General features: G+C 44.4%; 1 protein-coding gene across 1 annotated transcript; it reads right to left on the reverse strand.

Moving 5' to 3' along the window:
- Window positions 1-1,611: 1,611 nt before the first annotated feature.
- Window positions 1,612-16,752, reverse strand: LOC311150427 (lipoprotein lipase-like; the record flags this gene model as incomplete). Its single annotated transcript, XM_084187909.1, has 10 exons — window positions 1,612-1,711; window positions 2,009-2,119; window positions 2,553-2,726; window positions 3,001-3,121; window positions 3,449-3,691; window positions 9,246-9,479; window positions 12,265-12,376; window positions 13,820-13,999; window positions 15,279-15,454; window positions 16,659-16,752. 10 exons carry the CDS (start codon window positions 16,750-16,752, stop codon window positions 1,612-1,614), a joined length of 1,545 nt encoding a protein of 514 aa, XP_084044035.1.
- Between the last annotated feature and the right edge of the window lie 7,522 nt (window positions 16,753-24,274).

Consider the following 24,274-nt stretch of genomic DNA (forward strand, 5'->3'; position numbering starts at 1 on the left):
TGCCCACTGACAAAGAAATGATCAGTCTATAATTTTAATGGTAGGTTTATTTGAACAGTGAGAGACAGAATAACAACAACAAAATCCAGAAAAACGCATGTCAAAAATGTTATACATTTATTTGCATTTTAATGAGGGAAATAAGTATTTGACCCCTCTGCAAAACATGACTTAGTACTTGGTGGCAAAACCCTTATTGGCAATCACAGAGGTCAGACGTTTCTTGTAGTTGGCCACCAGGTTTGCACACATCTCAGGAGGGATTTTGTCCCACTCCTCTTTGCAGATCTTCTCCAAGTCAATAAGGTTTCGAGCCTGACGCTTGGCAACTCAAACCTTCAGCTCCCTCCACAGATTTTCTATGGGATTAAGGTCTGGAGACTGGCTAGGCCACTCCAGGACCTTAATGTGCTTCTTCTTGAGCCACTCCTTTGTTGCCTTGGCCGTGTGTTTTGGGTCATTGTCATGCTGGAATACCCATCCACAACCCATTTTCAATGCCCTGGCTGAGGGAAGGAGGTTCTCACCCAAGATTTGACGGTACATGGCCCCGTCCATCGTCCCTTTGATGCGGTGAAGTTGTCCTGTCCCCTTAGCAGAAAAACACCCCCAAAGGATTATGTTTCCACCTCCATGTTTGATGGTGGGGATGGTGTTCTTGGGGTCATAGGCAGCATTCCTCCTCCTCCAAACACGGCGAGTTGAGTTGATGCCAAAGAGCTCGATTTTGGTCTCATCTGACCACAACACTTTCACCCAGTTCTCCTCTGAATCATTCAGATGTTCATTGGCAAACTTCAGACGGGCCTGTATATGTGCTTTCTTGAGCAGGGGGACCTTGCGAGCGCTGCAGGATTTCAGTCCTTCACGGCGTAGTGTGTTACCAATTGTTTTCTTGGTGACTATGGTCCCAGCTGCCTTGAGATCATTGACAAGATCCTCCCGTGTAGTTCTGGGCTGATTCTTCACCGTTCTCATGATCATTGCAACTCCACGAGGTGAGATCTTGCATGGAGCTCCAGACCGAGGGAGATTGACAGTTCTTTTGTGTTTCTTCCATTTGCGAATAATCGCACCAACTGTTGTCACCTTCTCACCAAGCTGCTTGGTGATGGTCTTGTAGCCCATTCCAGCCTTGTGTAGGTCTATAATCTTGTCCCTGACATCATTGGAGAGCTCTTTGGTCTTGGCCATGGTGGAGAGTTTGGAATCTGATTGATTGATTGCTTCTGTGGACAGGTGTCTTTTATACAGGTAACAAGCTGAGATTAGGAGCACTCCCTTTAAGAGTGTGCTCCTAATCTCAGCTCGTTACCTGTATAAAAGACACCTGGGAGCCAGAAATCTTTCTGATTGAGAGGGGGTCAAATACTTATTTCCCTCATTAAAATGCAAATTAATTTATAAAATTTTTGACATGCATTTTTCTGGATTTGTTTGTTGTTATTCTGTCTCTCACTGTTCAAATAAACCTACCATTAAAATTATAGACTGATCATTTCTTTGTCAGTGGGCAAACGTATGGGGAATAGGGTGTAATTTGAGCCTCACGCATACGTACACTTAACCCGAGGATACCGTCTTCTACAATAAGATTTACAGTATATGACCTCAGTGCTCTGATGATGGGGATAATGATGGTGATGTGTCTGTGGCAGCGTCGTTAAGGCCTTGTTTGAAGAAGCTGCCCTGCTTCTTCAGTCTGTGGATTCTGCAGACAGACACAAACACAGGTTTGGCAAAGGAAGCATGTCATTGGGTGGGCTGTAACTGGTCATGTCATATCTATTTTCCTGGTCCTGTTAGTCACATGGTCAGGAAGAACTCCCTAACTATACTGAAACCAACCAATGGAAATAAGATACTTCTTTGTGTTATCCTAGAATCTTTTATGTTATACTTGACAATTTTTTATGAGTGAATTTCCATTGCATTGGTTTGTGGCTGGATATGATTTATCTTGTCTAATAAATGAAATCAATCAAGTCTGTGTCCACTAGTCTCTCACCTCTCATGCGTCCTGCTGTTCTGATCCTCTTTAGACTTGGTGAAGGTCACAGGGTCACCTCCTTGGACCAGGTGGGCAAACTCCCCGTCACTCTCCGCTCTGAAAATCACCCTGCAGGAGAAGCAAGTCACAATCACCATCATACACTTAAAATCACTCCATTCATCTCAACTCAAGAGAACCAGCGTGGACTGTTGACTAGAGTAGAGTAGAGTACAGTATAGCAGAGTGGAACAGAGTCGAGTCAAGGAAACTTTTCACCCTACTCTACTCTCCTCTGTAGCTCAGCTGGTAGAGCACGGCGCTTGTAACACTAAGGTAGTGGGTTCGATCCCCGGGACCACCCATACACAAAAATGTATGCCCGCATGACTGTAAGTCGCTTTGGATAAAAGCGTCTGCTAAATGGCATATTATTATTACTCTACTCTACTCTACTTTACTCTACTAGAGTTAAGTCAATCATGTAGATCCCTAAGGTAAATTCAGAATACAACAGATAGATACGGTAGACTGCAGTAGATAAACATAAGTAGAGGCTCACTTGGACTGGGTCTCCCCTGTCTTGACTCTCATCCTGCGGACCATGAACTCGTGTGAGTTGAAGAAGGAGAAGTAGGAGTCACTGTCCCACCGCAGCATGACTCTCAGCAGCTCTCCCAGGTCTACGTCAGTGGTCAGCAGGAAGGACACAGTGGTGTTGGTGGTCACGTTGGACCTGTGGGGGTTAGCATAGTTAGTAACGCATTTTAAATAAAACAACCAGAACTTTTAACGGGGTACTGGGCCAGAAATAGTTATTTGTTTTGCTCTATCATAATCAGCAGTACACAGGAATTACGCACCATTTCACTGTACCATTTCAATAGACAATGTAAAGTAACATTGAAGTAACCTAATGTAAATCGACTGTAAACAAAACAGAAAAGTAACAAGAATACATAACCCAGTGCTAAATTGTAAGAAGTTGAATGTTTAGCAGAGCTGCTTACAGAATGAGTTGGATGTCCTCCTTCTCTCCGTGGGTTCCATACATAGACACTATGACGGGCTGCTCGTTCAGACTCAGGTTCTGCTGGTTGAAGATATGGAACTTCATCTGGTAGTGGAAGACTAGAGGTGGAGGGACAGGACTGCTGTTAGACCTTCATTTGAACTAGTAACAGATTGTTTATGCATCATAAACAAGAAGAAGAAGAAGAAGAAGAAGAAGAAGAAGAAGAAGAAGAAGAAGAAGAAGAAGAAGAAGAAGAAGAAGAAGAAGAAGAACCTAGATACTACAATACGGAACTTTGACGAGCTTTCTCAGTTTGATCTGCATTGTTTAGGAACACACCGCCCAGCTATCAATCAGCTGTCTAACAGATTCACCAACGTTACCCACCTTTGAAGGGCAAACAACAGCTATCAATCAGCTGTGTAGCAGACTAACCAACACACCTTTGAAGGGCATACTGGCGCCGGTCATCAGGTACATCTTGGCGCTCCTGGTGGTGCGTATCCTGTTGACTCCGAAGCCCATGTTGTTGCAGCGGTTCTTACGGCAGCTGAGACACAGGCCCCTGTTGAAGGCGTATTTGGAGTTGCAGCGGTAGGCCATGCTTTGCTGCTGTTTGTTCACCAGCGAGTCGATGAACAGGTGCACAGAGCGCTCATGGGCGCACTTCACGATCTGATCCAAGTCTGCAGGGCAGGGCACAGGAGAGGAATAGTTATGTTCACCTTCAGAACACCAGTGCAGAACGAGTTTCCTCTTCCTCCTAATCCTCACACTGTACTGTTGCGTTTGTCCTCACACGAGTGTGGGAAAAAAACTACAAACTAAAGAACATCCGTGTTACCCAATCCATTTCTCTCGGACGCCCTGCTGTTTTGAACATTCTGTTCTGTTCCAGCATTAGCAAGTTTTATTCAACAAGCAAAGTCTACTGATTGCAGTCTGCCAGTTTGGCTTTATACATAGCTTGGGCTTTGTCGAGTAAGGCTTAAACTATGTATTTAGATTGTAGTTAGGTACTATAGGTAGGCATCGTGGGCTGTATATTATTAAGTAGTATAGGTAGGCATCGTGGGCTGTTGTGGGTAGCTGTTGTGTAGTTATTGTAGGTTACTTTTGTATTCGGCGGTGCCGGGTGTAGCACGAAGCTAGCTAGCTAACTCACCTCCTGGATTAGCTGGCGAGTTGCTATTAGCAACGGTTGCAACTAAAAACAATATCCCTTTAGCCAGCTACATTCGTTCGCAGCGACGCCGTTTTTCAAACAAAGTCAACACAGTAGCCATTGCTAGCCAGCCAACACTACCAGCTGGCTGTACTGTGGTAGCTAAATACAATATCTTTGTGCTAGCTACCCAACGTTTAATCATTGCTGCGTTATGAAAGGTAAGCTTGGCTTCTTATATGGTGTTGAGTTAAGCTTAAACCATGTATTTAGATTGTAGGTAGGTATTGTAGTTTGGTATTATAGGTAGCTTACTCAGGTAGTTATTGAAGGTTATTGTAGGTAATTATTGTAGGTAAGGACTGTATTCGGCGGACCCCGGCGAAGCACGAGGCTAGCTTACCCACTACTTGGACCAACAAAGCTAGCTAGCTAGCTAGCGGGTAGCTACTGGTAACTTTTTGCAACTGTGGTTAATTGTTTCCAATGTTATTTCATGCTTAAGAGTACCTGTGATTGAGCCAGCTAGCTGCTACCATTCAGCTGTTTTTCTAACCTCATCCGAGGCATTAACGTTAGGTGGTTGGTAGCTGCTGTACTTAATTACAGCTACTGATAACAGTCTGCTGTAGTTTACAACAATTCTAATTTCTAAAGTGGAAGTTGGGAGAGTTTTACTCGGGTGGTTCAGTGAAACAATTATAGTTTCTGATGTGGAAGTTGGGAGAGTTATATATATATTTTTTTTTTTGGTGAGGGAGGCCTGCTCTCTCCTTTCCCTGATGTTTAGTTCATTTCATTCCGATCTCCTCTGCATTATTGTAGCCATCTGCTGCAGCCTGTCAACTATGCCTCTGCCTATCCCTGTTCTCTCCTCTCCGCACAGGCTACACAAACGCCTCACACCGCGTGGCTGCTGCCTCTCTAACCTGGTGGTCCCTGCACGCACCACACACCTGGAGTTCCAGGTCTCAGGCAGCCTCTGGAACTGCCGTTCTGCCGCCAACAAGGCTGACTTCATCCCAGCCTATGCTACCCTCCAGTCCCTCGACTTCCTGGCGCTGACGGAAACATGGATTACCACTGAAAACACTGCTACTCCTACTGCTCTCTCCTCGTCTGACCATGTGTTCTCGCATACCCCGAGAGCATCTGGTCAGAGGGGTGGTGGCACAGGAATCCTCATCTCTCCCAAGTGGTCATTCTCAATTTTTCCCCTAACCCATCTGTCTATCTCCTCATTTGAATTCCACGCTGTCACAGTCACTAGCCCATTTAAGCTTAATATCCTTGTCATCTATCGCCCTCCAGGTTCCCTTGGAGAGTTCATCAATGAGCTTGACGCCTTGATAAGTTCCTTTCCTGAGGATGGCTCACCCTTCACAGTTTTGGGGGATTTCAACCTCCCCACGTCTACATTTGACTCATTTCTCTCTGCCTCCTTCTTTCCACTCCTCTCCTCTTTTGACCTCACCCTCTCACCATCCCCCCCCCCCCACTCACAAGGCAGGCAATACGCTTGACTTCATCTTTACTAGATGTTGCTCTTCTACTAATCTCACTGCAACTCCCCTCCATGTCTCCGACCACTACTTTGTATCCTTTTCTCTCTCGCTCTCCTCCAACACTACTCACTCTGCCCCTACACAGATGGTAACGCGCCGCCGCAACCTTCGCTCTCTCTCTCCCACTACTCTCTCCTCTTCCATCCTATCATCTCTTCCCTCTGCTCAATCCTTCTCCCTCCAATCTCCTGATTCTGCCTCCTCAACCCTCCTCTCCTCCCTTTCTGCATCCTTTGACTCTCTGTGTCCCCTATCCTCCCGGCCGGCTCGGTCCTCCCCTCCAGCTCTGTGGCTTGATGACTCATTGCGAGCTCACAGAACAGAGCTCCGGGCAGCTGAGCGGAAATGGAAGAAAACTAAACTCCCTGCCGACCTGGCATCTTTTCACTCCCTCCTCTCTACATTTTCTTCATCTGTTTCTGCTGCTAAGGCCACTTTCTACCACTCTAAATTCCAAGCATCCGCCTCTAACCCTAGGAAGCTCTTTGCCACATTCTCCTCACTGCTGAATCCTCCCCCCCCCCCCCTCCTCCCTCTCTGTGGATGACTTTGTCAACCACTTTGAAAAGAAGGTTGACGACATCCGATCCTCGTTTGTTAAGTCTAATGACACTGCTGGTCCTGCTCACACTGCCCTACCCTATGCTTTGACTTCTTTCTCCCCTCTCTCTCCAGATAAAATCTTGCGACTAGTGACTGCAGGCCGCCCAACAACCTGCCCGCTTGACCCCATCCCCTCCTCTCTTCTCCAGACCATCTCCGGTGACCTTCTCCCCTACCTCACCTCGCTGATCAACTCATCCTTGACCGCTGGCCATGTCCCTTCCATCTTCAAGAGAGCGAGAGTTGCACCCCTTCTCAAAAAACCAACACTCGATCCCACTGATGTCAACAACTACAGACCAGTATCCCTTCTTTCTTTTCTTTCCAAAACTATTGAGCGTGCCGTCTTTAGCCAACTCTCTTGCTATCTCTCTCAGAATGACCTTCTTGATCCAAACCAGTCAGGTTTCAGGACTGGTCATTCAACTGAGACTGCTCTTCTCTGTGTCACGGAGGCTCTCCGCACTGCTAAAGCTAACTCTCTCTCCTCTGCTCTTGTCCTTCTAGACCTGTCTGCTGCCTTTGATACAGTGAACCATCAGATCCTCCTCTCCACCCTCTCCGAGCTGGGCATCTCCGGCGCGGCTCACTCCTGGATTGCGTCCTACCTGACCGGTCGCTCCTACCAAGTGGCGTGGCGAGAAGCTGTCTCCGCACCACGTGCTCTCACCACTGGTGTCCCCCAGGGCTCAGTTCTAGGCCCTCTCCTTTTCTCCCTATACACCAAGTCACTTGGCTCTGTCATATCCTCACATGGCCTCTCCTATCATTGCTACGCTGACGATACACAACTAATCTTCTCCTTTCCCCCTTCTGATAACCAGGTGGCGAATCGCATCTCTGCATGTCTGGCCGACATATCAGTATGGATGACGGATCACCACCTCAAGCTGAACCCTGGCAAGACGGAGCTGCTCTTCCTCCCGGGGAAGGACTGCCCGTTCCATGATCTCGCCATCACGGTTGACAACTCCGTTGTGTCCTCCTCCCAGAGTGTGAAGAGCCTTGGCGTGACCCTGGACAACACCCTGTCATTCTCCGCTAACATCAAGGCGGTGACCCGATCCTGCAGGTTCATGCTCTACAACATTCGGAGAGTACGACCCTGCCTTACACAGGAAGCGGCACAGGTCCTAATCCAGGCACTTGTCATCTCCCGTCTGGATTACTGCAACTCGCTGTTGGCTGGGCTCCCTGCCTGTGCCATTAAACCCCTACAACTCATCCAGAATGCCGCAGCCCGTCTGGTGTTCAACCTTCCCAAGTTCTCTCACGTCACCCCCCTCCTCCGCACACTCCACTGGCTTCCAGTTGAAGCTCGCATCCGTTACAAGACCATGGTGCTTGCCTATGGAGCAGTGAGGGGAACGGCACCTCCGTACCTTCAGGCTCTGATCAGTCCCTACACCCAGGCGAGGGCATTGCGTTCATCCACCTCTGGCCTGCTGGCTCCCCTTCCTCTGCGGAAGCATAGTTCCCGCTCAGCCCAGTCAAAGCTGTTCGCTGCTCTGGCACCCCAATGGTGGAACAAGCTCCCTCACGACGCCAGGACAGCGGAGTATTCCTTCTACCCCCCCCCCAAAAAAAAATAAATATATATATATATATATATATATATCTATATATAATTGTAAAGTGGTTATCCCACTGGCTATAGGGTGAATGCACCAATTTGTAGTCGCTCTGGATAAGAGCGTCTGCTAAATGATGTAAATGTGCCCTTGAGCAAGGCACTTAACCCTAATTGCTCCTGTAAGTCGCTCTGGATAAGAGCGTCTGCTAAATGACTAAAATGTAATGTAAATGTAATGATGAGTTGGATAGTTGAATCAGATGTTGTAATGCTGGACTACAACAGAAATGTGCAACAGTTACGTCTGAATGTCAATGAAAAACAGATTGGGAAACAATGATGTTCTCTTGTCTGTGTTTTTTGTCCTACACTTGTGTAATGACAAAACAACACTACAGTGTGAATCCAGGGTTGGTCGAGGATGAGGCTAAGTCTTGTAAGTCTACTTAGATACCAGATAGAGAAATCCAATCATTCTACATGCAATTCTATGACTGTAGATATAGTGTGAGGGTTTGTGGGAGTTGGAGTTGGAGTTAAGCCTGGGTCTACTTACTGTAGATGCCTAGTTCTATAGAGCTCCACAGTGGAGGTGTCATAATACCCATAAAACCTAGCGGTCAAACAGGGTAATGGTTCCAATCGTTTTTCCTCCATTCATTTTTCCCATAGGGAATTTTAGAAACACTTAAAATAAGGGCTGTGTTTCATGTAGGCTTACCCTGGCGTGACGTTTTGTTAACCATATAAATCTCTCTCGGACAAGATTTACTCTCAGATTCGAAAATGCTAATTAGCATCAAAGTAGCCATCATGCAAGACTACAAATCCCTGCAAGCTCCTGCACGTCATCTCTAGCTGACACCTTTGCTAACAGGTACTGTGTCAATTTAAAACTTGCACAAGACAATTCACAGAATTGTCCATTTTAAAAAATGTAGCCAATTTATTCATTCATTTAGCTAACATTAGATCGTTAATCCAGAGATTCTTACCTTTGCCTCGATTCGGCAGTCTCGTCCAGATCATCATGGCATTTGTAGTTCTTTATGATAGCCACATTAGCAGCTCTTTAGCATTTCATTTTGGGGGGTAAATACAGGCAAATATATTGATAGAAGTCACCTTGTCCTAGAGAGACTTACACGGTTATGAAAACGTCACACCCTATGGGGAAAATCCCCTATGGGAAAAATGAATGGTGGAAAAACGATTGAAACCATTTCCTTGTTTGACCGCTATCTTTTATGGGTATTATGACTCATACTGTGGTACTCTATTGAACTACAGTGTGAGGGTTTGTGGGAGTTGGAGTTAAGCCTGGGTCTACTCACTGTGGAGGCCAAAGTTTCTCATCATGTCTATGGTGTGCCGGAAGGAGCAGCCTGGCTGCGCTGTTCCTCCGTTGGGGTAGATGTCCACGTGGCCCACGGGTCTCTGGATACCGATACTGAGATCTGGAGACCCCCTGGTGTTGGTGTGGAGGACATCCACGAATTTTGCATCGTCAGGAGACAGGCGGTTTATGTGCTCTGCGTACTCGAAGCTAGGCCCAGCCGGATCCAGGCCTGAAAGAATGAGCAGGACAGGGAGAGGGACATTAGGGACTGGGCGTTAGAGAACTGGAATCTTACAGTATCCTCCAGTGGTATAACTACTATAATCTTCTCTGTTGTTAATAGTTAGTAACTACTGCATACATTCAGAACACTGTCAGCCTGCTGTTATTGTGTCAGTCTGCCATGATGTATTAGAACACATGGTTCAAGTTACAAGCCTTTTGAGTGTTATGCAGCAGTCTTTTGGGGTGTTATAAATAGTCCTTTTGGGGTGTTATAAATAGTATTTTTGGGTGTAATGCAATAGTCATTTTGGGTGTTATACAGTAGTCTTTTTGGGTGTTATACAGTAGTCTTTTGGGGTGTTATAAATAGTCATGTTGTGTGTTATAAATAGTCATTTTGGGTGTTATGCAGTTGTCTTTTTCGGGTGTTATAAATAGTCATTTTGGGTGTTATAAATAGTCATTTGGGGTGTTATACAGTAGTCTTTTTGGGTGTTATACAGTGGTCCTTTTGGGGTGTTATACAGTAGTATTTTTGGGGTGTTGTAAATAGTCATTTTGGGTGTTATAAGTAGTCCTTTTGGGGTGTTATAAATAGTCTTTTTGGAGTGTTATAAATAGTCATTTTCTTTGTTATAAATAGTCATTTTGGGTGTTGTACAGTAGTCTTTTTGGGTGTCACAGATAGTTATTTTGGATGTTATGCGGTAGTCATTTTGGGTGTTATAAATAGTCCTTTTGGGTGTTATACAGTAGTCTTTTGGGGTGTTATAAATAGTCATTTTTGGTGTTATAAATAGTCATTTTACATTTCTACAAGTTCTCACTGATAAAAAGAACATGTGTAACATGAGTCTTTACCCCCTCAAACTGAACTCAACCTGAACTTAGTTACGTATATACCCTTTTTGGAGTGGGATCTCTGAAAGGTCGATCCAGCGTTTTTAAGGCCGAAAGGCATTGCCTTAAACTGATACAGGTCAAATAAGGAGTGGTTGCTGCCTTGGTTTCGGCCCTGGACCTAACCGTTATGTTATCTAAGGTGGGTGTGGCATGCTTAGTTATACAAATAAGTTGAGATGGATGCGAAGGGCAAAGAAAATACAGTGGTAGCCAATCCTTCGGGCCTGTATCAGTTTAAAGCCATTACCCAAAGCCTTTTGGCCTGTATTTAGTTTAAACCCATTACCCAAAGCCTTTTGGCCTGTATCAGTTTAAAGCCATTACCCAAAGCCGCCTTTTGGCCTGTATCAGTTTAAAGCCATTACCCAAAGCCGCCTTTTGGCCTGTATCAGTTTAAAGCCATTACCCAAAGCCTTTTGGCCTGTATCAGTTTAAAGCCATTACCCAAAGCCTTTTGGCCTGTATCAGTTTAAAGCCATTACCCAAAGCCTTTTGGCCTGTATCAGTTTAAAGCCATTACCCAAAGCCTTTTGGCCTGTATCAGTTTAAAGCCATTACCCAAAGCCTTTTGGCCTGTATCAGTTTAAAGCCATTACCCAAAGCCTTTTGGCCTTAAGAAGGCTGGAGTGACCTTTCAAATGGGCTGATGGAGGGAGTTCTTGGGGAACTGTGAGATGTCACCTTTTTTTTGTCTATATAGATGACATCATCGTCTACTCCCCCAACAAGTCTCAATACTGTCTTCAGCAAACTCCATGATGCCAACTGGTTTAAAAAACCCAGCTGTGCACCTTCTCACTAGGGCTAGGCAATCTCACTCACTCTAAATAGAAGAAGGGAGGGGCAATGAGATGGGAGTTTACTTAAGCAGTGTTTGACTGACCAAAGTGGGGTGACAGCAAATTGATAGGCAACAACCACTTGAACTGCTATAGGGATGCAAGGGAAATACCAAACAGAATTAAGGGCAAACGTGTATATCTTAGGTTTAGAACAGAGCCTAATGACACAGCAGTGATTAGGTTGATTTCCAGATGGACAGACACCATACGAGGTCTGGGTCCTACTCAGAGCCATGTATTTCTCTGTTATATATATATTTTTGGTCCTTCCCACCCGTGATATTGCTCTATTATCTGGCTCTGGTCTGATATTACCTATTATCTGGCTCTGGTCTGATATTACCTATTATCTGGCTCTGGTCTGATATTACCTATTATCTGGCTCTGGTCTGGTCCTACCCACCCGTGATATTGCTCTATTATCTGGCTCTGGTCTGATATTACCTATTATCTGGCTCTGGTCTGGTCCTTCCCACCCGTGATATTGCTCTATTATCTGGCTCTGGTCTGATATTGCTCTATTATCTGGCTCTGGTCTGGTCCTACCCACCCGTGATATTGCTCTATTATCTGGCTCTGGTCTGATATTACCTATTATCTGGCTCTGGTCTGGTCCTTCCCACCCGTGATATTGCTCTATTATCTGGTTCTGGTCTGATATTGCTCTATTATCTGGCTCTGGTCTGGTCCTACCCACCCGTGATATTGCTCTATTATCTGGCTCTGGTCTGATATTACCTATTATCTGGCTCTGGTCTAGTCCTTCCCACCCGTGATATTGCTCTATTATCTGGCTCTGGTCTGATATTGCTCTATTATCTGGCTCTGGTCTGGTCCTACCCACCAGCGGGTCCCTGAGTAGCAGAGTTGAGGTGGATTGACAGATGGTTATATGTCTCTATGGTCCTACAGAAACCTGCTCCTACAGGCACCATCCGAGGGATGAGAGCATCTAGTCCTACCCACCAGTGATCCTGTTGACCTTGTTGTTGGTCAGGTTTCCAGCTATGCCAGCCACGTGTGCTCCCAGGCTGTCCTACCCACCAGTGATCCTGTTGACCTTGTTGTTGGTCAGGTTTCCAGCTATGCCAGCCACATGTGCTCCCAGGCTGTAGCCCAGCAGGTGAAGGTTCCTCAGGTCATACTTCAGATCCACCTGAGGGGAGGCATCATTTAGTTTTAACAGATGATTGGTGCATTTCAGATCCACATAAATAACTGCACATTTAAGTAAGACGTTTAAGTAAGAGAACACATGGATTATGGTTCTGGAATTATCAGTGTGGTAGAACAGTCGACTATCACATTAAACTGCATCGATCTCCATTGCTAATTCTAACTCTCTCTCTCTCTCTCTCTCTCTCTCTCTCTCTCTCTCTCTCTCTCTCTCTCTCTCTCTCTCTCTCTTCTCTCTCTCTCTCTCTCTCTCTCTCGCTCTCTCTCTTTCTCTCGTCACATCTTATGCCACATCTTAATGTATCACCCTGTTGAAAGAGAACTTTCCTGCAATACAGGAAATGTAAAACATGTAGTGCATTTGAGGTGTAAAAAGGATTCTGAAGTTTGTAATTTCCACGTAGAAATTTCACACACACATACAGTAGGCATTATCAACCCCTACAAAAATATTTATTCATAATAATTCACATTTCCTGTTGATGCAGGATTATGTTCCTGCTGTAGGAAACTGGCTAAAATTAAGATCCTACATCTGTATATAAATCCAGGGCGGTACGGAAAAATTAAATAGTGGGGGGTACTCCATACCGGTAAAACATGAGCCTATTACATTTTAGTCATTTAGCAGACGCTCTTATCCAGAGGGACTTACAGTTAAGTGAGCGCATACATTTTCATACTGGCCCCCCGTGGGAATCGAACCCACAACCCTGGCGTTGCAAACGCCATGCTCTACCAACTGAGTTACATCCCTGCCGGCCATTCCCTCCCCTACCCTCGACGACGCTGGCTAATTGTACGCCGCCCCATGGGTCTCCCGGTCTCGGCCGGCTACGACAGAGTCTGGATTCGAACCAGGATCTCTAGTGGCACAGCTAGCACTGCGATGCAGCGCCTTAGACCACTGCGCCACTCGGGAGACTCAACAGGCGGTATAGCCTACGCTCCAAAATGCGATGTGGTTCGTCGAGAACGCCGCAATTTTGCCAAGGTAGAGATGAGTGGCCGACACCGAGACACGCGCGGACAGCAGTGGACGCATAAATTCTGGCCAAATGTCATTACACCTTTTTGGCATTTTGTGTAAAAGATGTCTCTTTCCATTCACCACTGTTCGGAGGCTGGAAATATGTTGTGCATGGATGAAAGGGCGCTGGTACGCCTATTAAATGATCCCTTTGAAGTGACTGTTTGACAATCAGATGAAAACCCCATGACTGGTTGTGTTTCTGCCACAATAAAAGGTAACATATTTTAAAAGTTAAATTACAACTCTTTAGACTAGTCCCACAGTGATTATATTGAATTAATAGGGATTCTATCATTACAGGAAGAAATTACATCTACTTTCGCCCTTGTAAAAATCCAATACATTATCATTATAGTAGCGTACCATAATGCATCATGATCAAACCCTCACCTCCAGCCAGTTGATGAGCCTGGCCACATCCTCTCCAACCAGCTTGGTGTGAGCCGCAGAGTTGGGGTAGTGGTGCTGGGCCCGGTCCAGCCAGTCCACCACTATAACGTTGGCATTGGTCACGCGCTCAAACAGGGCTGCTACCAGCTTGTAGATCCAGCTCTCAAACAAACCTGCCACCTAGAACACAGGACAGGAAGATACATGTGTATTAGGGATGACTTACAGGGTAGTTAACTCAGGGCAAACCTCAAAGACACACTATTCCCTATGTAGTGAACTACTAACCAGACCCTATGTAATGAACTACTAACCAGACCCTATGTAATGAACTACTAACCAGACCCTATGTAGTGCCCTACTAACCAGACCCTATGTAGTGAACTACTAACCAGACCCTAAGTAGTGAACTACTAACCAGACCCTATGTAGTGAACTACTAACCAGACCCTATGTAGTGAACTACTAACCAGACCCTATGTAGTGCCCTACTAACCAGACCCTATGTAGTGAACTACTAACCAGACCCTATGTAGTGAACTACTAACCAGACCCTATGTAGTGAACTACTAACCAGACCCTATGTAGTGCCCTACTAACCAGACCCTATGTAGTGAACTACTAACCAGACCCTATGTAATGAACTACTAACCAGACCCTATGTAGTTAACTACTAACCAGACCCTATGTAGTGCCCTACTAACCAGACCCTATGTAGTGAACTACTAACCAGACCATATGTAGTGAACTACTAACCAGACCCTATGTAGTGCCCTACTAACCAGACCCTATGTAGTGAACTACTAACCAGACCCTATACAGTGGGGCACTACATTAATGCTCCTGCTTAGGTAGACCTGGACCTGGTGATGTCATTGTTGTGGCATAGGCCCATGTTGCTGTAGGACATATGTGGTGTGTGTTGTGGTATGTTGATGTGAAGTTGCAGTGTAGAGTATTGTCCTCCGTGGTGTATTGCTGTGAAGTTGGTATGTCCTTCCTGCCTAGTATCATATCTCCCGTGTGCCCAAAGTAATTGCCCTTCTGGGATAAATAAATAAAATGTGTTAAATTGAATTGGCAGAGCCTGAGGGATTCCCATTATGGTAAAGCACATTTTGCATTCAGTCATCATCAGCAGGCTGTAACGTCTATCAGCCAGCACTGGGAGCAGTAGGAGTGACAATGAATGGAGGAAGACTCTACTCTATAGTGGCTTCTCAAACAGATCTGGGACCAGACCACACTCCTGTTATCCAGGTGATCTGAGACCAGACTACAATCCTGTTATCCAGGTGATCTGAGACCTGGAGACTTACAAATTGGTTTATAGCCAGTGGGGGGTTGGGGGAGAGGGGGGGGGGGGGTAGAAGGATTACTGTTATACTATTCCAGGTATTCCTGTTATCCAGGTGATCCGAGACCAGACTACGCTCCTGTTATCCAGGTAGCTACTTACCGACCAGCCGTGTATGATGACGAATGTGGGTAAGCTGGTGTCGAAGCCACACTGTGTGGCTGTATCCTTTTTCCCTGGCACCAGGTAACACAGATCCTCCTCTGGCTCCTTGGCTGAACGCACTGAGAACTTGGTCTCTATGTCAGTGTAGTCCAGTAACCAGTCTGTACCGTTGCCTGGAGGGACAGAGGGCGAGATTAAAGACACGGACCCACTTTGCATCAAGTGTTGCTAAAACATTTACTACATGGTATTTAATGACCTATTATGCTGGCAGGGACAGTAACTGTGATCAGTGTGATAGAAGGAGTCAGGCGCAGGAGGGTAAATCACTGTACACAATTGCGCTGGATAGCGAAAACAGAAAACAGGGGAAACCATCTACCCTGGCAATACAAGGTACGAGTAGCTCCAACAATATATACAGGCACAGGGGAAGAATCTACCCTGGCAATACAAGGTACGAGTAGCTCCACCGAGCTACACTACTCTCACAAATAAACAATCACCCACAAGGACAAGGGGGGCAGAGGGAACACTTAATCACGGACTAATGATTGGATTATGAACCAGGTGTGTGTAATTGACAAGACAAGACAAATGGAATGATGAGACATGGAGCGGCAGTGGCTAGAAGGCCGGTGACGACGAACGCCGAAGCCTGCCCGAACAAAGAGGGGAGGCAGCCTCGGCGGAAGTCTTGACAATAACAGTATAGGCACAGATGTTTATAATACATAAAGTGGAACCTAGGTTCAAAGACTCCGGTGCATAATGCATATTCTCATGGGTTCAAAAGCACCAAGAGGTCCTTAGGGTTGTTGAGGTTCAACCAGAGAGAACTAGTCATTCCTCTCTCTGATTGCTAAATTATAAAATCATCCCAAACCTCATCATTTACAATATTTTGTTAAAGTTTAAAAACGTAATCTGCTACATTTTTTAAAATAGTAATATGCATACACAAAATATAGTTACAATGTGCAGGGTTCATGTAAATTTGAATGTGTCATGATTTCGTGAAATCTCTTCTAGCCCACATTTCCAGGTGATCTGGGACCAGACTACACTCATCTTATCCTAATAGAACCCCAGCTGGTTGGGGGAGTTTTTGTTCCTCCGAACAATGAACTGTCTGTCTGTCAGAGCTCAGAACAGGTTCATGGAGCTGCCGTCATGGAAACTGCCTCAGCCAATGCTAACTTTCATTCATTCCCACGGCACAAAGGTTCCAATTGTTTAAAAAAACCACCACACTTTTATCAACAGCATTTTGCCTATTATAATCTGCTTTCAAAACATAATTTATTTTTGTATAATGTTTGCATTCAGAATAATGCATGAATTGATTTGTGAGAATAAAATAATCGTCCAACTTACTGTGAGCAGGAGTTTCAGTGTTGAAGACAGACTCACATGACGACTTGATGATACAAATCCCAATTATAATCAACCAGGTGATTTCTTTTCCCATAGTACAGTCGATTCAATTTAATTAAAGAACTTTCCAAATGAAAACGAAAATTGTTTGTCACTTTAATCCGCCAGAATGTATTTTTCCGCTTGTAAAACTCAATTTTTTTGTAAAGTTGTCCAACTTCGCAATATGATCTTCACTTGAACTTGAAGGTTTCAAATGGTGTATTTATACCGGCCCTGTCGACGCATGTAAATCCAACCCTATTTCTATTGGTCTAAAACATGGGCAAGGAGTGGACAACCTTTCCAAATGGGGACAATGTCAGCAAATCACATGTCTGCTGCAGGACTACAGTTCTTTTCCGAGTACTCACCTGGTATGGTACACTGACTGCGTATAAAAATACATACACACACACACACACACACACACACACACACACACACACACACACACACACACACAGTAGGCATGCCTAAACTATATATACAAAAGTATGGGGACACCCCTTCAAATTTGTGGATTCGGCTATTTCAGCCACACACGTTGCTGGCAGGTGTATAAAATCGAGCACACAGCCATGCAATCTCCATAGACAAACATTGGCCGTAGAATGGTCCGTACTGAAGTGCTCAGTGGCTTTCAACGTGGCACCGTCACAGGATGCCACCTTTCCAGCAAGTCAGTTTGTAAAATGTCTGCCCTGCTAGAGCTGCCCCGGTCAACTGTAAGTGCTGTTATTGTGAAGTGGAAACGTCTAGGAGCAACAACAGCTCAGCCGCGAAGTGGTAGGCCACACAAGCTCACAGAACGGGACTGCCGAGTGCTGAAGCGCGTAAAAATCGTCTGTCCTCGGTTGCAACATTCACTTCCGAGTTCCAAACTGCCTCTGGAAGCAACGTCAACACAAGACCTGTTCCTCGGGAGCTTCAAGAAATGGGTTTCCATGGCAGAGTAGCAGCACACAAGCCTAAGATCACCATGCGCAACACCAAGCGTTGGTTGGAGTGGTGTAAAGCTCGCCGCCATTAGACTCTGGAGCAGTGGAAACACGTCCTCTGGAGTGATGAATCACGCTTCACCATCTGGCAGTCCGACGGACTAATCTGGGTTTGGCGGATGCCAGGAGAACGCTGCCTGCCCCAATGCATAGTACCAACTGTAAAGTTTGGTGGAGGAGGAATAATGGTCTGGGGCTGTTTTTCATGGTTCAGGCTAGTCCCCTTAGTTCCAGTGAAGGGAAATCTTAATGCTACAGCATACAATGACATTCTAGACGATTCTGTGCTTCCAACTTTGTGGCAACAGTTTGTGGAAGACCCTTTCCTGTTTCAGCATGACAATGCCCCAGTGCACAAAGCGAGGTCCATACAGAAATGGTTTGTCGAGATCGGTGTGGAAGAACTTGACTGACCTGCACACAGCCCTGACCTCAACCCCATCGAACACCTTTGGGATCAATTGGAACGTCTACTGCGAGCTAGGCCTAATCGCCCAACATCAGTGCCGGACCTCACTAATGCTCTTGTGGCTGAATGGAAGCAAGTCCCTGCAGCAATGTTCCAACATCTAGTGGAAAGCCTTCCCAGAAGAGTGGTGGCTGTTATAGCAACAAAGGGAGGACCAACTCCATATTAATGACCATGATTTTAGAATGAGATGTTTGACGAGCAGGTGTCCGCATACTTTTGGTCATGTAGTGTACATCACCTTTAGCTTATATAGACCATTTGCTGTTGAAGTAAATATTAGTAATGGCTAATATTCTATGCATTGTAGAATTACTCACTTTAGCAGACAGCAACCTATATTATTGTAATAATATGTCCAAAAAAATACACAATTGTGATATAAGACTTTATTGATAATTAATATAATAAATCATTCAATGTTAGTCTATCCACCCATTTCTAGTTCAACACCCATGCCCCCATCTCAGACAATCTGATATGCTGCCCTTTTTTAGTTCAATCCCCATGCCCCCATCTCAGACAATCTGATAAGCTGCCAATGCCTGTTCTCTTGTCAAGAACACACCATTCACATTTAGCGTGCTTCTGCTGTTAATGACATTTGACACATTTATTTTTTTCCATGTTGTGAGGTTTGTCACTGATGTTGCTGATGTCCCATGTCTCAATAACTGTACTAATTATCGTTAATCACAGGCACCAATTAAACATCAAATAGACCTGTTTCACTTAGGCAAGTATAAGCCTGTAATAAATGACAACGTAATTTATCAATGCGAGTTAATATAATCCCAAGGGCTGTAAAAAAAAAAAAGCTTAGCAGTAGCAAACGTTGTGTCTAAAAATAACAATTTTGAAATATGTTGAAATATAGTTCCTGACAATTTCTCCATTCTTATATGCAACCATCGCACTTGCAAGACCCATGAAATACCAGACAGAAAGTTGTGCTCACTGTGCATTTCACAATAATATCATCATGCCATAGAAATCTGTTTGAATAGAATATAAGATAATAGAATACAATACAATACGTTTATTTCTCCCGGAGGGAACTTCAGTTGTGGCAAGTGGGATAAGATGTGTACATGAATACAGGACTGTCTTCAGTTTATCCTTATTGGATTTGACAGGTTGTGAAGACTCAGTAATGATAATATAGGGGTGTTTTTAAAGGCTTTTAGGTCAGGAACTATTAAATCAGATTTGTTCAATGACCTCCAACGTGACCTGGTGGAACATTCCTTGAAACGCCTCCAAATTGACCAATGACGCCAAAGACCCAGAAGCCTCCCAGCACACCCTATTGACGCAATAACCACAAATCAAAAGGGGCTTCAGGTGGGGAATCACTTATAGTATTATCTATGAAACTCGTTCATCTTTGATGTTTTCCCTTGTTGTTACGAGTTACAGTGTAACACCAGAACCAGACAGGAAATGGTACATGTTTTTTCACCACGTTGTTAAGAGTTCACCTGAGAACAGTTGCTGTTTTGCGCATTCATGTGTATTCTAAGCATCATCCAGAAATGAGAATTACACCAAAGATGAAAGCCGTTGTCTGAGGACGGAGCTGGACCATGTGACATAAAGAAAAGGGGACAGTTTGAAAAAAAAAGTTCAAATCCAGGCATGTCAAATCAAATCAAATCAAATGTTCTTTGTCACATGCTTTCGTAAACAACAGGTGTAGACTAACAGTGAAATGCTTACTTACGGGCCCTTCCCAGTTACCAGCCTCAGAAATTGCAGCCCAAATAAATGCTTCACAGAGTTCAAGTAACAGACACCTCTCAACATCAACTGTTCAGAGGGGACTGTGTGAATCAGGCCTTCATGGACGAATTGCTGCAAAGAAACCACTACTAAAGGACACCAATAAGAAGAAGAGACTTCCTTGGGCCAAGAAACATGAGCAATGGACATTAGACCAGTGGAAATTTGTCCTTTAGGCTGGAGTCCAAATGTGAGACGGATGATCTCTGCATGTGTATTTCCACTGTAAAGCATGGAGGAGGAGGTGTTATGGTGTGGGGGTGCTTTGCTGGTGACACTGTCTGTGATTTATTTAGAATTCAATGCACACTTAACCAGAATGGCTACCACAGCATTCTGCAGCAATACGCCATCCCATCTGGTTTGGGCTTAGAGGGACTATCATTTGTTTTTCAACAGGACAATGACCCAACACACCTCCAGGCTGTGTAAGTGCTATTTTACCAAGAAGGAGAGTGATGGAGGACTGCATCAGATGACCTGGCCTCCACAATCACACGACCTCAACCAAATTGAGATGAGTAGGTGTGTCCAAACTTTGGACTGGTACTGTATATACAAAAGTATGTGGACACCCCTTCAAATGAGTGGATTCAGCTATTTCAGCCACACCTGTTGCTGACAGCTGTATAAAATCGAGCACCCAGCCATGCAATCTCCTTGGAAAAACATTGGCAGTAGAATGGCCTTACTGAAGAGCTCAGTGACTTTCAACGTGGCACCGTCATAGGATGCCACCTTTCCAACAAGTCAGTGGCTGAATGGACGATGAGCAGGTGTCCACATACTTCTGGTCATGTAGTGTAGTTTGCAAGCCCTGCCAAATCCAACGAGCGTCATAGCTTGGTCCTTTTATTGACGCTTTGGCTGTTTGAGCACGTCATTGGTACTTCCTGTTTGAGTTTTTGCTTGTAAGCAGGAATCAGGAGGATAGAGTTATGGTCAGATTTGCCAAATGGAGGGCGAGGGAGAGCTTTGTGTGTGTCTCTGTGTGTGGAGTAAAGATGATCTAGAGTTGTTCGCCTCTAGTTGCTGGTAGAAATTAGTTAAAACATATTTCAGTTTTCCTGCATTAAAGTCACCTGCCACTAGGAGTGCCACATTTTCTTGTTTGCTTATGGCCCTATACAGCTCGTTGCCAAGATAATCCATCCACCTGACAGGTGTGGCATATCAAGAAGCTTATTAAACAGCATGATCATTACACAGGTGCACCTTGTGCTGGGGACAATAAAAGGCCACTCGAAAATGTGCAGTTTTGTCGCACAACACAATTCCACAGATGTCTCAAGTTTAGAGGGAACGTGCAATTGGCATGCTGACTGCAGGAATGTCCACCAGAGCTGTTGCCAGATAATTGAATGTTAATTTCTCTACCATAAGCCGCCTCCAATGTCATTTTAGAGAATTTGGCAGTACGTCCAACCTGTCTCACAACTGCAGACCAGGTGTAACCATGCCAGCCCAGTACCTCCACATCCAGCTTCTTCACCTACAGGATCGTCTGAGACCAGCCACCCGTACAGCTGATGAAACTGAGGAGTATTTCTGTCTGTAATAAAGCCCTTTTGTGGAAAAACTAATTCTGATTGGCTGGGCCTGGCTCCCCAGTGGGTGGGCCTGGCTCCCAAGTGGGTGTGCCTATGTCCTCCCAGGCCCGCCCATGGCTGCACCCCTGCCCAGTCATGTGTAATCCATAGATTAGGGCCTAATGAATTCATTTCAATAGACTGATTTCTTTATATGAACTGTAACTCAGTAAAATCATTGAAATTGTTGCATGTTGCATTTATATTTTTGTTAATTATAAATTAGACAAAACCTGGACAGTACATCCAGTTGTACTTTCCTCAAGTAACCTATGAGTCTTCAGTCCAGTAACCTATGAGTCTTCAGTCCAGTAACCTATGAGCCTTCAGTCCAGTAACCTATGAGTCTTCAGTCCAGTAACCTATGAGCCTTCAGTCCAGTAACCTATGAGTCTTCAGTCCAGTAACCTATGAGTCTTCAGTCCTGTAACCTATGAGTCTTCAGTCCAGTAACCTATGAGTCTTCAGTCCAGTAACCTATGAGTCTTCAGTCCAGTAACCTATGAGCCTTCAGTCCAGTAACCTATGAGTCTTCAGTCCAGTAACCTATGAGTCTTCAGTCCAGTAACCTATGAGTCTTCAGTCCAGTAACCTATGAGTCTTCAGTCCAGTAACCTATGAGTCTTCAGTCCAGTAACCTATGAGTCTTCAGTCCAGTAACCTATGAGTCTTCAGTCCAGTAACCTATGAGTCTTCAGTCCAGTAACCTATGAGTCTTCAGTCCAGTAACCTATGAGCCTTCAGTCCAGTAACCTATGAGTCTTCAGTCCAGTAACCTATGAGCCTTCAGTCCTGTAACCTATGAGCCTTCAGTCCAGTAACCTATGAGTCTTCAGTCCAGTAACCTATGAGTCTTCAGTCCAGTAACCTATGAGCCTTCAGTCCAGTAACCTATGAGTCTTCAGTCCAGTAACCTATGAGTCTTCAGTCCAGTAACCTATGAGTCTTCAGTCCAGTAACCTATGAGCAGTTGTGACTCAGTTGGTATAGAATGGCGCTTGCAACATCAGGGGAGTGGGTTCGTTTCCTGCTGCGACCACACGTACGAAAATGTATGCACACACTACTGTAAGTCGCTTTGGATAAAAGCGTCCGCTAAATGGCATATGTTATGTTATGTCCAGTGCCTTCAGAAAGTATTCACACCCCTTGACTTTTTCCACATTTTGTTCTGTTACAGCCTGAAATAAAAATTGATTAAATTGAGATTTTTGGTCACTGGTCTACACACGATACCCCATAATGTAAAAATGGAATCATGTTTTTAGACATTTTTACAAATTCATTCTAATGAAAAGCTGAAAAGTCTTGAGTCAATAAAATTTTAACCCCTTTGTTATGACAAGCCTAAATAAGTTCAGGAGTAAAAATGTGCTTAACAAGTAACATAATAAGTTGCATGGACTCACTCTGTGTGCAATAATAGTGTTTAAGATGATTTTTGAATGGCTACGTCATCTCTGTACCCCACACATACAATTATCTGTAAGGTCCCTCAGTCGAGCAGTGAATTGCAAACACAGATTAAACCACAAAGACCAGGGAGGTTTTCCAATGCCTTGCAAAGAAGGGTACCTATTGGTGGATCAGTAAAAATAAAAACGCAGACATTAATATCCCTTTGAGCATGGTGAAGTTATTAATTACACTTCGGATGGTGTATCAATACACCCAGTCACTACAAAGATACAGGCATCCTTCCTAACTCAGTTGCCAGAGAAGAAGGAAACCACTCAGGGATTTCACCATGAGGCCAATGGTGACTTTAAAACAGTTACATAGTTGAATGGCTGTGATAGGAGAAAACAGAGGATGGATCAACAACATTGTAGTTACTACACAATACTAACCTAATTGACAGAGTGAGAAGAAGGAAGCATGTACAAAACATGCATCCTGTTTGCAACAAGGCACTAAAGTAATACTGCAAAAAATGTGGAAAAGCAATTCACTTTTTGTCCTAAAAACAAAGTGTTATGTTTGGGGCAAATCAAATACAACACATTACTGAGTACCACGCTCCATATTTTCAAGCATAGTGGTGGCTGAATCATTATGGGTATGCTTGTAATTGTGAAGGACTGGGGAGTTTTTCCGGATAAAAAAGAAACGGAATGGAGCCAAGCACAGGCAAAATCCTAGAGGAAAACCTGCTTCAGTCTGCTTTCCATCAGACACTGGGAGATTAATTCACCTTTCAGAAGGGCAATAACCTAAAACACAAGGCCAAATCTACACTGGAGTAGCTTACCAAGAAGAAAGTGAATGTCCCTGAGTGGCCGAGTTACAGTTTTGACTTAAATCTGCTTGAAAATCTGTGGCAAGACATGAAAATGTCTGTCTAGCACTGAACAACAACCAATTTGACAGAGCTTGAAGAATTTAGAAAAGAATAATGGGCAAATAGTGTCTGTCTTAGAGACTTACTCATAAAGACTCAAAGCTGTAATCGCTGCCAAAGGTGATTCTAACATGCATTGACTCAGGGGTGTGAATACTTATGTAAATGAGATATTTCTGTATTTCATTTTCAAGAAATTTGCAAAAATGTCCTTTTGTCATTATGGGGTATTGTGTGTAGATGAGTGAGAAAACAATGTAATCAATTTTGAATTCAAGCTGTAACACAACAAAATGTGGAATAAGTCAAGGGGTGTGAATACTTTCTGAAGGCGCTGTAACAGTGTTAGACATCAGTAAGGGACAAGGAGTTTATGTAATGAGCTTGTACCAGAT

Source organism: Coregonus lavaretus, assembly GCF_964263955.1.
Source record: "Coregonus lavaretus genome assembly, chromosome: 23".
Classification (NCBI taxonomy): Eukaryota; Metazoa; Chordata; class Actinopteri; order Salmoniformes; family Salmonidae; genus Coregonus; species Coregonus lavaretus.